Genomic DNA, 14,840 nt, shown 5'->3' on the forward strand with positions numbered 1-14,840 from the left:
CAATTTAAATGTTTGTAAGGTCGGATTTTAAGGTGATAATTCCACGTCTCTCTCTCTCGAATTCCTCCACGACAACTTATCAACGCAAGCTGCTCGTGCAGATTATGGCCCTCCAGCAGCAGCTCCAGGAGCATCTCGACACAGCCTTGGGACTCTTCCGTGAATACTCTGAAAAGGCCGCTGTAGAAGGCCAGAAGCTCATCGCCAATGCGCCTCAGCATTTCCAAGACGTCAGCGAGAAAGTGAACGCCGAAAGTCACAAGCTCTGGGAGTCGATCCCACTCCACCACCGCAGCACAATCGAACAATATGCCGGTCAAGCTCGAGTCGTCGTCGACGACATTCTCGCCATCGAGCCCGGTTCGCTCAAAATCACATTGACCGGGCAGATCATCTTTGCAGCACTCATCGGCCTGCTCTCACTCACCATCTACCTCAAATGGACCCCCAAGCAGATCCATGATCCCCGGAAAAACCTCGCCGCTGGCGGCCCTGCCTCCCTGCCCGTCGAGCACGAAGATGCCCCGCCGATTCCTCCTCCGACGGAGGTTGTCGCACTATACGTCTACCCGATCAAGTCCTGCCGCGGCTTCCAAGTGAACTCCACCAGACTCCGCAAGTCCGGCCTGACGCTCGACCGCAACTGGATGTTCATCGACGCGAAGACCCGCAACTTCCTCACCATCCGGAGCGATCCCAACATGACCCTGATCAACACATCACTCGTTCCGGACCCAAAGGCCGCGCCCAACACGCCCCAATCCGAACTCCTCCGAATCTCCGTCCACGGCTCCAAAGAAGACACCGTCACCATCCCGGCCTACCCCACCCGCCCCTGGCTCGAGAAAAACACCGCCCTCGGCACCGCCACAATCTGGGAAGAACCCACCGAAGTCTGGGACTACCCCGAGACCATCAACGCCCTCTTCTCCAAATTCTTCTCCAAGCCCGTCCTTCTCGTCTACAAGGGCCCCTCGGCCCGACCCTGCAGCGTCAACGGCAGACCTGAACTCTACGGCTCCTCGGTGCCACACCACTTCGCCGACGTGATGAGCCTGACCATCGCCTCGGCGGCCTCCATCGCCGACCTGAACAAGCGTCTCGGCCGCAAGGGCCCCGACGCCTTCACCATCGAGCGCTTCCGGCCCAACATCGTGGTCCGCGGGGACCCCGCCGCGCCCTGGGAGGAAGACACCTGGAAACGCATCCGCATCTCCACCGTGCTGCGGGACGTCGAGGCGCTCTACAAGATCGACCTCGACGTCGTCGCCCGCTGCGCCCGCTGCCAGGTCCCCAACGTCGACCCCGACACGGCGGACAAACATCCGAAGGAGCCCTGGGGCACGCTGATGGGATTCCGACGCGTGGATGAGGGCGGCGCGGCCAAGTACAAGCCGTGTTTTGGAATGCTGTGCATCCCGCGCAATGAGGGCGTTGTCCAGGTCGGGGCGAAGTTGGAGGTGCTGGAGACGACGGGGCGGCATTTGTATAACGTGAGGGCTTTTGCGGATCTTTGATCGGTTTTCGAACTTGCCCTTTTCGTTCCTTTGCGGAGAAAAAGCCCCCCAAACTCAAAATGGGAGCGCTTCTTTCTTTTCTTCCCCCTGTTTTCGACTACTGTATGAGAAGAGAGAATTCAAATAAAGGATTATACTTTCAACGCCGTAACGGGGAGCTCACAGAATCGAAGCAAGAATGTGGATCACATATGGAGCAGTTGCAATTACGAATAGATACCCCTTTCGCAGATCGGTAAAACTATAGCAGAATCGTGTGTGGTGCGCGCATGCACGTCTATCCTAGGACGAATGATCGTTGTTCACTGTCTGTCGAAGACCTTTCAGTGGTAGGTCTACTGTGACGCAACCCTTCACATCATCCAGACACGCTTGGAACTCTGCATGTCCGAATGGTGGCGTTCCAATTGCGTGCCTTCACCTTGTTGTCCAGCTTGAGGCTTAATCACGAGTGACTGCGGATCCTCTCTACCCTCGCGGTCATGGTGAATGTTAAGGGGGGGAGCCTTCGTTGAAGGCTAAGCCATTTCATCCTACCATCCTACCATCCTCGTCACATCATGTTTTCCACCTCCTCGGCAGGACGAAACCACACATGTATATGATGCCTCCTCTTGTCCGAAAAGCCCGCCTATACCTCAGGTATCCCACCTCGGACTCGTTGCCTATTCCCTCCCTCATCATTTCCCTCCACGATCTCACTGAACAACCTTCTCAAAAGTCTCCCGGTTCACCGAACCGCCCTGCATCGCGGCCCGGACATTCCTCTTGAACCGCTCCCGATCGCTCATGAGGTCGTTCGCCGCCTCCTTGTTCAGCGGATCGCTCGCATTGGGCTCCAGGAACAGGAACTGGAGCCCGACGATCACGGCGTTCAGGTTGAGCACGGGCTTCCAGTCTTCGCGGAGGATGTTCAGGCAGACGTTCCCCTCGAGGTCGATGTTCGGGTGGTAGATCTTCTGCGTGCATTTGACCTTCGGCGGCTCGTGCGGGAAATTGGCCGGGATCGCAAACGTGAAGAGGAAAGTCCCGGACTTGTACAGGCCTTCGTCCGGTGTGAGGGTCAGCCGGAAGTTGAGGATGTCGTCGGGGTTGGGGAAGTCGGTGGTCATGGTGCTCCCCAGGGAGAGCTCGGAGAGATCTGAATCGCGAGGATTGAGGGGTCAGTTGTGAGGTTCTTCCTGTGATGGGATGACGGGAGTTTGTATCTTGCGATTTCCGACGCGGAGTGGGAGAGGAAACAAAACTCGCCTTTTTGTACGCGCAGTTGTGCGGCTGTGACTTTCTTCTTTTTGCTTTGGCCCGCTGCCGCCTCATTCTTCTGCTGCTCCTGCTTCATGCTCCATATCTTCAACATCGTGACGGTGGTGGTGGTGTGTGGCGTGGACGATCCACTCGTAGGTGATAACCAAAAGCAAGCAGAGTCCGTATTAAGACGGTCAGACGGCAGTAGGATGCTGGTGACAAATATAGACAGGTCACGATCCAGAAGTGGTAGAGTGAGGTATTGGTGATCAAGTTGTCAGTGGAAAGGTATAGAAATGTAGGAGCGCAAGGCGCAAAGCGATCGTCACACGAGCGAAGAAGCCCTCCAGGAACCACCCCAGTGATCGTCACCGCGATAGCGGCGATAGATGGCCCCCCACTTCCCCCGTACAGGGCCAGCGCCGCCGCAATGCAGGCAGCCACCACGCATCAAAGGTTGACATTCATCCACAATCAACGATACAAACGTCGATTGTTTTAGCCTTATGATGACAATGTGAAACCAGTGTATAACGGAAGTGATCTACAGACACAATGAATCGAGAAGTGTAATACGGAGATCGTAACATGGACCAAGGAGAAAAAGAGTCAAATTTGTTTCATCCTATCAAAGTAGTCCAGAAACGCCAATTGCGTATTGCTTCTCCTTAAAACTCCCGACGCGATCACTGCACTGTAATAAAATACAGTAAGGTCCAGAACCAGGACTTGATCAAAGCAAAAAAACGACATCACTCATATTGTTTCAATTTATTTTCCGTCGGAAGAGGGCAGTGAGAAGCGTACCCTTCAAACCACAGTCTCTTCATCCGAGGCGTCGAGAATGTCATACTCGTCGTCGGTGTCAAAGGTATCGTCCTCGTCGCTGTCATCGCCGGTCGCACTGAGAACCTCAATATCCTCATCATCGAACTTGGCCTGCTCAGCCTCGGACGCTACAGAGGGAGCGACGGCGGTGGTGGGAATTGCGACGTTCTCAACCTGACCGTCCTCATTCTCGACATACGCAGCCTTACCACTGTTGCTCATCACAGACTGGTAGGCACTGCTTGCAGGGCTCTCCCTGTCGAGCTTGGGGAACACCATAGAGCTGCGTTCCATCGCGGCCTGGGTAGTAGCATCATCTTCGGCAGTGGTGTTATTGGCATGCTCGAGGAGAATCCTCTGTACCTTCTCGTTTGTGTCTGCAACGACAGGCGCAGCCTGATCCGGCTTCACGGCCAAGGAGGCAGGTGTCTCGGTTGTCATGTCAGGTGTGGGTTGCCAATTGGGCTGCCAGAATCGCGGGTGCATGCCTTGACGTGCTGTGGTGATCTCCGGGTTTGGGGGCTGCTCATTTTGTAATGCTGCCATGTCTGACCTTTCTTTCTCCATGCGTGTAAACAACAGGCGCTTCTTGTTCTGCTTTTCCAGAAGCATGAGTTGCGTTTGGTAGTCCTGCAGGCGGTGGTTTCCCTCGAGGCCTGAGGCTTCCTCTTGCGGGAAGCGCGCACCCATTTGGTTTGCGTAGTCCAGCGAACTTCCATATTCAACGCCGCCTGTGTATTGCTTAGGTGCGCGCGATGACATCTGACCTAGCATTTGCACTTGCTTGGCGTGATGGGCGTGCATCTGAGCTTGCTGTTGGGCTTGCAAATGGGCTTGCAAATGGGCTTGCAAATGGGCTTGCTGTTGGGCTTGCTGTTGGGCTTGCTGTTGGGCTTGCATCTGAGCCTGCTGATGCATTTGGTGAGTAAGGATCTGTTGTTGTTGTTGCTGAAGCGAAGCCTGCTCGCGCCGCTTGGCTTGAAAGCCAAGAATTTGGGCTCGAGCAGCAGCTTGGGCTTGAGCCTGAGCTTGAGCTTGTTCCCGAGAGAGTGCTTGAGCCCGGATGCCATTAGCCCATTGATTAAAGCCATCTGCAGGCACCGAGGGCGCGACTTGGGCCCGAACTCCGTTGGCCCACTGCGCGAACTGATCCTCAGCCGTGACAGGAGTGATCTCGCGAGTGACAGGCGCGGGCGCAGGCGCAGACGCGGGTACAACAATTACATCACACCAAAGGCGCTGGCCGAATGCGTTGCCGTCAGCAGACTTCAGACGCCAATAGCTGATGCACTTGCCCAAGCGAATAGGAGCCTTGAGAGTAACCTTGAAGGCGACGGTTTCTCCCGACTCGACCTTACGGGCGACGATGTTGGTCTCGGAGGCTTGCGGGATATCATTGACAGAGGATGGGTGATTGTTGTCAATGTTGAGCATGTTGTCGCCGCCGACGAATCGTACACTGCAGCCAGCGGGCCAGGCGAGATGGCCGGTATTCTTCATAACCCAGACTTGAGTGAACAGCTCACCGGACTGCACAGCTGTACCGTCACCGATGGTCTCGCTGATGAACTGGGCATCAAAGGGCAAGGTGTTCGGTGCAATGAGCGCCGGTGCGGGTGCCTCTTCTTTCTTGACCTCAATTGGCTTGATCTCAGCAACGGTCTGTACAGCAGTAGCTGTGTTGGTCTGGCGCTGAGGAAGGTCGTTGGTGGGAGTGCACATAGCAGCTACAGAAAGCGGACGACGGTCGCCCATGACGCGGACTTCACCACCAGCAACCTCATTCTCGGTTGAAATGCTTACGTTGCCAACAGCAGTCTTGAGCTTGAGCAGTGGGTGAGTAACGTTGTGCTTGTTGCTCGGGTGCGCTTCGCACGAAGCACAGAAGTCGGTGTCATGGCAGATGGTGCACTTGTAGCGAATGCCGTGGATAAAGCTTCCGTTGGGCTTGTTGCTACACAGTGGACCATCGCACATGACGCCGGAGTGACGAATAAGCGCAGTCTTGACATCAGCAATCGGCTCGTAAATAGCAACAAAACGATGTCCAACATGTCGGTGGTCCGCAAACTTGATGCACTCGTTGCAGTAATCCCAATCAGGGCAGTTCAAGCACTTGTGGCGGATGCCGCGAATGTGCTTATCGCAGCTGTCGCAGACAGCATTGTGGCGAACATCACGACCAGGTGCGAGAGACAATCGGGAAGCAGTGGAGATAACAGTGTCCTTGGTCGCAGGTGTAAAGCCGTGGGCAGGATGATGGCCATGCTTGTTGTCCGAATGACACTTGATGCACAGATCGAAGTCCTCGCAGGTGTCGCAGTGCACAAAGTCCCGGTCTGGAAGCACAACGACACAGCCGTTGCAGGTGCGAGAGGTAGAGCTGGGCAGAACGATCTTGCTAGCCTCGAGAGTGGACGCAGGTCGTGTGTTGACAATTACAGCATTGCCAGTCTCTGCCGGAGGAGGTGGGGCGACAGGAGCAGGGATCGTCTTGCGAATACGCTCTGTCGTGCTCGCGAAGACCTTACCATCCCTGATGGATCTCTTGACAAGCCAGTGATCCTTTCCAGGGCAAACTTTGCCTTTGTTAACACATTCCTCGCAAAGGTCATAATCGCCGTCGTCACAAATGCTGCAGTGGAAGTGTGTGTCCGACATGACAGAGTCGCATTCGTTACAGTATACCGACCAGGGAGTGAGACGCGTCACCGGCGGTTTGCTGCGAATCGGGAGAGAGGATGTATTTGCATTTGACGGGTCGTAGAATGAAGGCGCCGAGCGTGCTGCATCGGAGTCGAAACGGATCGGTGGATCACCAAACGCATATCCACATGGAAGACTGGCTCGTTGATCCGCCCCGGTGTCTTGTTGCTGATTTCCAGTGTTTTCCTGCTGACTGATCTGCTCATTTGAAGTGGTGGGGACTGCGGTACGAGCAGCTGTAACCTTGAGTCGTAGCTTCAGCTTAGCCTTTGCAGCACGGAGCAATGTCTTGAAGACCTGCTCATCGTCTTCGTCAAGCACAACATAGCTGGCGGATGAATCGGAGTATCGTTCAAAGACGACAGCCTGATCAGGTGAGATGTTCAAGATCTGGCGGAGCTGTTCAAGCGAAATAAGACGTCAGCAATTGTAACCAGGTGAGGCGGTATCACGCGAGGGCCCAGCGTAGACGCTGTTGTGAGAGACTTACTCTGAGAGGTAGTACGGTGGCGGTCAAATCACGAAACGGCAGACGAAGCTTCTTGATGACCTCTTCGTAGGAGACCTTGATGGTGATGAGAGTATCGGGTGTCGCCACAAGCTTATTAGGAGCAGCCATGGCGGCGTTTCTGGACGAGTGACGCTCGTCGGACGCGGCCGTCAGCAAGATGCAAGCAGCAGCAAGCGACGAGTATATGAGCTCGTCGGAATCCTGGGTGTCTGCCCTCGGCAGATGTGTCCAGAAATGAGGAGGATGACAGAATGGAGAGCGAAAGAGAGAGGGAGAGAGAAGAGGTGAAGGTCAGGTCATGTGAGGTCGAACGAGGAGGTGAATGAAACGGTGTGGATTGATGATGGTGTAGTAGACAGTGAGTGAGCGTCGGAGAGGAGCCGCGGGCGGTGATAGCGCACGATTCGGCCGGTGAACGAGAGGTGAGATACTGAATTGATAAGCCGTGGCTGCCTAGTCGAGGGATATCCATGGAAATGTACCTTGGGCCCGGTGTCATAATGCGGTATTTGTAGTACTGCGTGTACATTTCGTGCGGGTTTATTTGAAACCTGGGGAAACAAAGCAGCCTGCGGTAGTCCGGGTGGATGTGAGTCAAATAGAGCTCGCGGTTCCGTCATTCCATTTTCCCCGCCGCTCGCTCATTCATTCAACTGAGCAACTGCGCCACATCGGGAAACGTGACCTGTGAGTATGTGCATTCCAGTTCATCCACAACAAGACCAGAGACCATGGTCAAGATAGGAATGACAATTGTTTATAGGTCCACTGAACTCTCATATGGATCATCCAGGGTAACTCACCGGCGAGTAGCCTTGACCGGTGATCAGTAGTGGTCCTGTAATATCGGTGGAATGCCACACCGGCCATGATCGCGTGCAACAAGCGTGTTTCCAGCAAGCTCACCGGCATTACGAGAAAGTATCGTTTGATACCGGTGTCGTTCGCGACGAGGGTGTCTATTAAATGGTCCTCACGAATGCCGATATCATGACGAAATAGGTCAGTGTTTGGCATGCTGTGCATCTATACCTCCTGACGCTCGCGTTGTAACGAACTTTGCGCTTGTCATACTGAACGAGATCCGCAGGCTCATGGGTAGTATCAAATAGATCTGGAATGAGAAAATAATGTTTGCCTAGTCAATACCACAAGTCTTAAAGCGAAATGCCAAACGTAACATACACGCCGCGAAACGCCAAACAATTCTCCCCAAAATGCGTAGAAGCGACAACGCTGAAGCCAGGCCCAGGACTGCTGGCTGCCTCAAAGCGTAAGGAATACGAACGTGCTCTGGAATCGTGTAATGAGAATGTCGTGAAAATCATAATAGAACAAGTCCGTCAAGCACGCTGTGTCAAGAGGTCGACAACATGATGACGTGACATTATCGCCCACCAAAGTGGGCGATCAGAAGCTTGCCCTTGGTGTCCACAGCAATCAGACGACCATCGTCCTCGCTGAATCGCAGGTCGGCTTCTTCCGGTCTCTCAAGAGTCCGCAGGCTACGCTCGAGCTCCATGGGCAGACCGTCGGGCGTGCCAATACCGCCTTTGGTGAGTGCGAGTAGAGGCGCCACACAGACCTTTCCAGTCTGCGAGATGAAGGCGATTGCATTGCCACTGGATGCGATGGCACTACACATGATGCTGTTGTATTGGACGTGCTGCGCTTTGTATAGACAGTGCATGGCGTCGTCTTTGTTAGTCGGCAACGGCTGGCCGATCGGTGCAATGAAGGACCATTCCCCTTTGTTGTATTTGCGTTGGGAGCTGGGGCTGGTAGTCACGAACATGTAGGGGTGAGTGCTGGCGCTCTGCCAGCACGCTGCTGAGGTGATCCCTAAGACACTCCTCTCCTGTGCTTTTGTGAGTTTGGTACAATCTTAAAGTTGCCGGGTACAGCTTACTTTCGTGTAGCGATGGATTTTGTCGCAAACAAATTGAGCTACGAAACGATTCAGGTCGTGTGTGATTTGCCATACTGTAAGACTATTCGCGATTTGCTTGTAAACACCGGTGCAGCAGAACAGAAATGAACCATCTGGTGAAAACGTAAGGAACTTAGCACGTCCGTGTAGCGCTTGTGGGGCGGAACTTTCACCATCGTCTTCATCTTGTACTTCATCCAGCGGGATTACTTCATGTTGGGTTGGCTGGTATGTTGCATATGGGAAGATTTTGTAGAGATGGATCCGTGACGCGGATGCTGCACCGGTCACGCCATGTTCTGCCAGAGCGACAAGCACAAAACTTGACGACTGATGTAACGCGACACATTGGAATTGCGAATCGGCACTTGTTTCTTCGTCAAGTTCGCATCTAAAACATTCGGGCGATGCGTCAGGCTTCTCAGGGACCCGAAATACTCGACAGTAGCTTCTCTCAAGGCTTGTGTAGGTAGCGACCAAAAAGGAGGCAGTCATCTTGGCAGAATGATATTTCCATCTGGGAGGTTTTGGTGGCGAGCTGCATAGCACACTTCCTCTGCCAATCGCGTCAATGGTATAGATCGCCAGTTTCTCTTCGTCAAGGCAAAATACCCGACGGGCATCGGATGATACTCCACAGGCGAAAGCTGACTTCACTCCGGCTTTCTTGCACTTCAAATCGATCTTCTGCACTGAATTGTCCATTGTGAAGCGCGGTATGGTCTGTTCGATGTGCCAGGCAAAGACACTAGGTCGCCGTGGAGAGCTCGGCCGCCTTGGTTCACTGAGGCTCATCGACCCTATCTCAGAGCCGGATGATCGAGCCGGAATGGGCGATGGGGCTGGGGCAATGTGCGGTCTCGATGTAGTCGCTGTAGTTTGCGGCATCCAGGAGCTTTTTCGTTTGGTACATCCGCGAGCGATTGTAAGTATTGCGCCTGCAACTTCCAGATAGTTTTGATCCGTACAGTCGACAAACTTGTTCATGCTGAAATGATCATGCGGCAGTGCGTGCCAAATATCAGCAATGTCGAGTCTCGCTGAAGATTCTTTGACGACAATCTCCTGCCAGATTCATCAGTTCACATTCAACGGACAACCACGCCTGATCGCTTACCTTTGCCGCATGTCGATCATCGACAATCCTCCAAACGCTCGCAGGTTTCATCTCTGTGTAGCAGCATATTACCGGTGACCATGCACCTGCTCTTGAAAGATTTATAAATTGCTGCAGTATATCCTGTAGATATCCATCATCCTCCTTGAGGACGTTGAGTATTTCCGGTCGCACTTCTTGCCCGTCCTGTTGTCTCGCACGCTCCACGAGTTGGCCATTACTCATCGCACCATTTACTCCACGAAATGGGGTGCCGAAGAAGACCAAGCCAGCGACGGCTTTCAACACATCCGAATGCTTGTCTTTCAAGATATTCATAGCCTGCTTGCCGTCAGCAGTCCGTTTAGAAGTACTCTCCTGGTGATACTCACCTTGATAAGCACGATTCCGCCAAAGCAGTGGGCGACAAAAATCATGGGACGCTTGCCCGAGTGCTCACGCTGCGCAATGAGTCTTGTTACGAAACTGTGGGCGATATTTGTGATGGTAACCGTCAAACTCTCTGGACCTTTCCATTGCGACTCATACCCATAGATCATGACGCGCGAATTGGGTACGTCATGCCTCAGCATTCTTTCATCGATCAACCAGTTCGTGTCTTTTGCGCGATGAGTCCATGTGTCGATAGGATGTGCTCCTACTCCATGGATGGCGATAATACTGTGGGTTCCTCGTTAGCTTGCGTGGTGTTTCATCACAGTAGGCGAAACATTACGCAACTCGACTGTATCTTTGGAGCGGCCGGCTGTAGTGAGATCGGGTGCGATCCAGAACCCAGTGCGATGATCCGGCCTGTTCTCAGGCCTAGGACGGTTTGTCTAATCGAGTGTCAGTCACTCTGGCCCTCATGGTCGTGATATAATCATGATACCGTGTGTGAAGGCGCTTGCACTTCTCGATCAGCGACAACACTGCAGGAATTTTGTTAGTATTGCCGATGAGCTAGCAGCACCGACATATAGGAGACGCAACTCGAACCTGTCTACGAGATGAACTTCCGGTGCATCCCAGTGGCCCATTCGACCATTCCCAGACTCATCCGGCTGACCAGGTGTCAATCCATGCATCAACGAGGAGAAACGATGTGACTGCCGTACGATTTGGGGATTCATTTGGCGAGGTTGGTTCCGAGGCGCCGATGCGCCTCTGTCAGGTTCAGCAGATGTAAATGGATGGTTTTGTGAGTATTGTTGAAGATAGCGTCTTGCATGTCGGCTGTCATTCAACAGCATGGTTTGTGTAATCGTGATTGCGAAAGTCCGTCGACCGTACGAGAGTCATTGGAGTAGCACCGCGACCTTTGAAGGGATGTCACGAGGCAGGCGAGAAGAAGGCGGCTCTGATTCTCTACATCGGGAAAACCCGTAAGTGAAGTTCGGAGAGGACTGTGTTTTGTAATCGCTAAGCTCGGGCGAGATGTGTTACTGTAATAGAATCCAGGAGCAGATGTGTGCTTCGGACGCTCTCCTCCACCCATACGCGTCGTCACCATGCTTGCGATCATCGTTGCGATGACATGCGCGGAGTTAACAGCAGTCCCAGACTCAGCCACTTGCTTGCCCGCCCACATCGTCAGCGCGCCGAAGTGCAATAATTGATACTGCCCCGGTGTATTTTGGCTTTGCCCCACCAACACCGGGTGGGCGCAAGCACCTGTTTAGAGCGAAATGGCAGATAAACGGATGCGCGCTGCATGGGTGGCAAACCAATCGTGAGCACTCTTTAGTCGCGAGTGTTGGAACTTCCGACCCGATGAATTGGTCGGCTTCCACGGGCCGCTCCACCAGAAGCAACATCATGTACTGTGACAGCACTCATGGACAACAACCCATCATCTGCTCACATTACATTCGCGGTCACGTCACAGAAGAACGAGTTGCATCATTTTCAGAGGCTCTGTATTCCGGCTCTACACGCATCACATTTTCGCGAGTGGACTCGAGAACTACCGGAGAAATGATCAGAGGGCGACCATTCGCGCCGCCCTCTGAGGCCGCACCTTGAGCTCTCACAGGGTCTGGATGCATGCATCGATGCGCCACAGAGTGTACGGCAGCGCCTTCCAAGGAATGGGCACGATCACCTGAGAGTTCCCTACCCCATCACCCCAGCAAGGCTTGAGTACGACTTGTTCTTGGCCCCCTTCTAGCTTCCCTCTTTCGTCTCGCCAGTAGTCTTGGCCTCGAAGCGACAGATGTGCTGTCTTCAAGCTAATCAATGACATCCCGCGCAGGTGTTGCTAGTGCCGTCTCGGCAATTCATGCGAGTTCGGACTCTGTCTACAGAGGCTGTTCAACATGGAGTGTTGCTCAGCACAGCCTCGAAGCCCGTCAAGCCAATCCGTGACACCCTGCATGATACCTCTGTTACAGAATGTGTTTATTTACCACATGCGTCCCGACGGCGAATTTTTCTAGTTCCTCTCGATGCGAGTGCAGTTTGAGACACCTCATAGCACGCTCGGCCTGTATTCCATCTTCGTCTGAATCACAATGGCGGACAAAGAGAACCTCCCTCGGGTGAAGATAAGTCAAATGCTCGTCGATGAGGGAGAGGGCTTGACGAGAGTATTGAAGAGACACCACCTGTCCGGTAAGATGTCTTCCTTTGGATGAGCGCGATCAGGAATCGTATACTAAACCACTGCGCAGGTATCGCAATCTCAGGCACGGTCGGAGCTGGGTTGTTCCTTACTTCGGGAGACATTCTCGGACTCTCAGGCTCGTTGGGATCGGTCATAGCATATGGCTGCGCAGGTTTTCTGGTGATGTGTGTAATGTTCTGCCTCAGCGAATTGGTATCTGTTCGACCATCGCCAGGCGCCTTCTATGAATATCCTGCGATTTTCGTGCACCCTTCGCTGGGCTTTGCTGCAAGTTGGGCGTATTGGTAGGTCATGTTACAAGTTGGCAATCAGAATGAGCGATGCCGTCGCTGACTCTTTGCAGGCTTGCGTATGCTTGTAGTGGCTGTACGCTCACGGTTGAAGCAGCCAAGCTTCTTCAGTATTGGTCTGACAAACTCTCGGGTCCTGTTGCGATCCTCATAACGCTCGCGCCGGTCATATTGCTGAATCTTTTCGGTCCCGTCATTGTAAGTCTTGATCTAAATCGAGCCAGTATAAGATCTAATCCATGGCAGTGGTACGGTCGTCTTGAGTGGGCCGTGAAATGGACGAAGATTCTTCTCATCCTCACCATCACGGTCTTGATGATCATGATCGCAGCGGGTGGTTTGTAAAACCGAACGTTAGCAAAGAAACGCGTCAACTCTGCTGACTTTCGTGACCAGTACGCGGCAAGGGTGCTGTATCAATACAGCCGCCATCCCATCAGTGGGACGATGCCCATTTGTTTTCGCCAGGCTTCTGCTTCTATGGCGCTCGCGATGGTCAATGCACTCCAGGACTTTCAATTCCCGGGACACTGGGTACATTTCTAGGAATCTGGTGAGTATTATATCCTTTCCCAGGTTATTCTTCACAATCACGTTGTTAATCAGAACAGGAACTCCATTTCTTCTGCCATTTTTGCTTTTCTAGGTCTGGAGTTCGTGGTTATTGCCGCCGGAGAAGCCAAGTACCCACGTCATGACCTGCCGAGTACCGTTCGTTGGATATATTGGTTCGCCATAGTGGTCTATGTCGAGCTCATGATACTTGGAGCGATCAACGTCCCTTTCGATGACCCTGCCCTACGCCCATTCACCTATCCTACCGATTTTATGAGCGTACCGCAAGAGACTTTGGACATTTTTCACTTCGCCAACAACACAAGGATAAACACAGGAGATCGCTCGCCATTCATTATTGCTGTCAAACGAGCTGGATTTACAACGACATTGCCGGATGTATTAAATGCCGCACTTTACCTTTCCGCATTGACTGCAGCGTAAGTTCTGCGCATAAAGTCCGATCGAGTCTCTGCAATCACTAACAGTCATCAGAAATACCGCATTCTATGTTTCCTCACGCACTATGTACCAGCTCTGCATCGGAGGAACGGTGCATCCACGCATCAAGAAGACACTGGGTAGCACAACATACTACGGGCTACCGCTTTGGGCGATTTTCATCTCTATATGCATCAGCTTATTTTCCTTCTTGGCGGCGATTCAGAGCAATCACAATCAGGTTAGGATCTTGAAGGTCTCTTTACTTTCAAACATTGCTGACCTCTCTACAAAATCAGATCAAGTCCGTCGTCTCGCGAATTAGCGTCACATGCATTCTGTGCGTGTATCTTTCGCAATGTGCGGCATTCATACGTTATCAGCACTTGTAAGTGCCTAGGCATGTTATCCAGTCACCAGTGATTATACTGACATCGAAGCAGCTACAAGATGAAATTTGGTAGCAATCGAAGATATCAAAATTGGCCTGGCCATGAACAGTGCTACCGATCAGGGTTACATCAACCGGCGCCGGCGATCATCGCAATTGTCTTCGGAAGCCTGTTGCTGTTATTCAATGGCTGGGATACCATATTCCAAGCTGCTCAGCCTGGTGCCAACGCTTCCGATCTCGCTGCTGGTCTGATCAAATCCTATCTTGGACCGACCATCTTCGCAACGCTATTTTTTGTGCATAAGTACAAGCACGGTCGCAGCATGGTAACTTTCCGAGAAGTCCGGGACACGTTGGATGAAATCGCCAATGTGCCCGAGGATCAGAGCAATGAGCCGCCGCGGGAGAATGTGCCTTGGAAGAGATTCTTGAGAGCAATCATGTAGCGGATCTAGACCTTAATGATACCCTTGACATGCAGCAGGGCGGCCTCACATGGGATGGTGCGCCTACGCGTCGTGAACAAGTCGTGTACGTTGATACGCCTCGGCATGTATAAGATGGGCATCCAATGTACTGATCACGGATCGGAAGGTCAGCTCCAGCCGAACTCAACACCGATCGATGAGTGTGCAACCATGAGTGACCATCTAGAAAAATCTAGCGCCCAGCTAGATATGCAAATGACCATGGATATGCAT

General features: G+C 52.9%; 6 protein-coding genes across 6 annotated transcripts; 2 read left to right on the plus strand and 4 right to left on the minus strand.

The window, feature by feature from the left end:
• Positions 1 to 104: 104 nt before the first annotated feature.
• On the plus strand, positions 105 to 1,517 carry K489DRAFT_393392 (MOSC-domain-containing protein; the record flags this gene model as incomplete). The annotated part of the gene is made up of 2 exons (XM_033606774.1): positions 105 to 326; positions 357 to 1,517. 2 exons carry the CDS (start codon positions 105 to 107, stop codon positions 1,515 to 1,517), a joined length of 1,383 nt encoding a protein of 460 aa, XP_033462746.1.
• Positions 1,518 to 2,066: 549 nt separating this feature from the next.
• Positions 2,067 to 2,843, minus strand: K489DRAFT_378241 (NEDD8-conjugating enzyme UBC12). The gene is made up of 2 exons (XM_033604363.1): positions 2,769 to 2,843; positions 2,067 to 2,658 (listed from the first exon to the last, which is right to left on the minus strand). Exon 2 carries the CDS (start codon positions 2,627 to 2,629, stop codon positions 2,216 to 2,218), a length of 414 nt encoding a protein of 137 aa, XP_033462747.1. The 5' UTR covers positions 2,630 to 2,658; positions 2,769 to 2,843; the 3' UTR covers positions 2,067 to 2,215.
• Positions 2,555 to 2,874, minus strand: K489DRAFT_378242 (uncharacterized protein; the record flags this gene model as incomplete). The annotated part of the gene is made up of 1 exon (XM_033604364.1): positions 2,555 to 2,874. The coding sequence occupies one exon, from the start codon at positions 2,872 to 2,874 to the stop codon at positions 2,626 to 2,628; it is 249 nt and encodes an 82-aa protein (XP_033462748.1). The 3' UTR covers positions 2,555 to 2,625.
• Positions 2,875 to 3,503: 629 nt separating this feature from the next.
• Positions 3,504 to 7,350, minus strand: K489DRAFT_429922 (uncharacterized protein). The gene is made up of 2 exons (XM_033608391.1): positions 6,787 to 7,350; positions 3,504 to 6,695 (listed from the first exon to the last, which is right to left on the minus strand). The coding sequence occupies exons 1-2, from the start codon at positions 6,913 to 6,915 to the stop codon at positions 3,573 to 3,575; spliced, it is 3,252 nt and encodes a 1,083-aa protein (XP_033462749.1). The 5' UTR covers positions 6,916 to 7,350; the 3' UTR covers positions 3,504 to 3,572.
• An 844-nt stretch (positions 7,351 to 8,194) lies between these two features.
• Positions 8,195 to 10,393, minus strand: K489DRAFT_408332 (uncharacterized protein; the record flags this gene model as incomplete). The annotated part of the gene is made up of 4 exons (XM_033607468.1): positions 8,195 to 8,665; positions 8,717 to 9,802; positions 9,855 to 10,175; positions 10,226 to 10,393. 4 exons carry the CDS (start codon positions 10,391 to 10,393, stop codon positions 8,195 to 8,197), a joined length of 2,046 nt encoding a protein of 681 aa, XP_033462750.1.
• A 1,702-nt stretch (positions 10,394 to 12,095) lies between these two features.
• On the plus strand, positions 12,096 to 14,705 carry K489DRAFT_378251 (uncharacterized protein). The gene is made up of 9 exons (XM_033604365.1): positions 12,096 to 12,446; positions 12,506 to 12,743; positions 12,803 to 12,947; positions 12,996 to 13,086; positions 13,146 to 13,302; positions 13,361 to 13,744; positions 13,800 to 13,986; positions 14,045 to 14,133; positions 14,189 to 14,705. Exons 1-9 carry the CDS (start codon positions 12,347 to 12,349, stop codon positions 14,583 to 14,585), a joined length of 1,788 nt encoding a protein of 595 aa, XP_033462751.1. The 5' UTR covers positions 12,096 to 12,346; the 3' UTR covers positions 14,586 to 14,705.
• The last annotated feature ends 135 nt before the right edge of the window (positions 14,706 to 14,840 follow it).

This window comes from Dissoconium aciculare (genome assembly GCF_010015565.1).
Source record: "Dissoconium aciculare CBS 342.82 unplaced genomic scaffold K489scaffold_3, whole genome shotgun sequence".
Classification (NCBI taxonomy): Eukaryota; Fungi; Ascomycota; class Dothideomycetes; order Mycosphaerellales; family Dissoconiaceae; genus Dissoconium; species Dissoconium aciculare.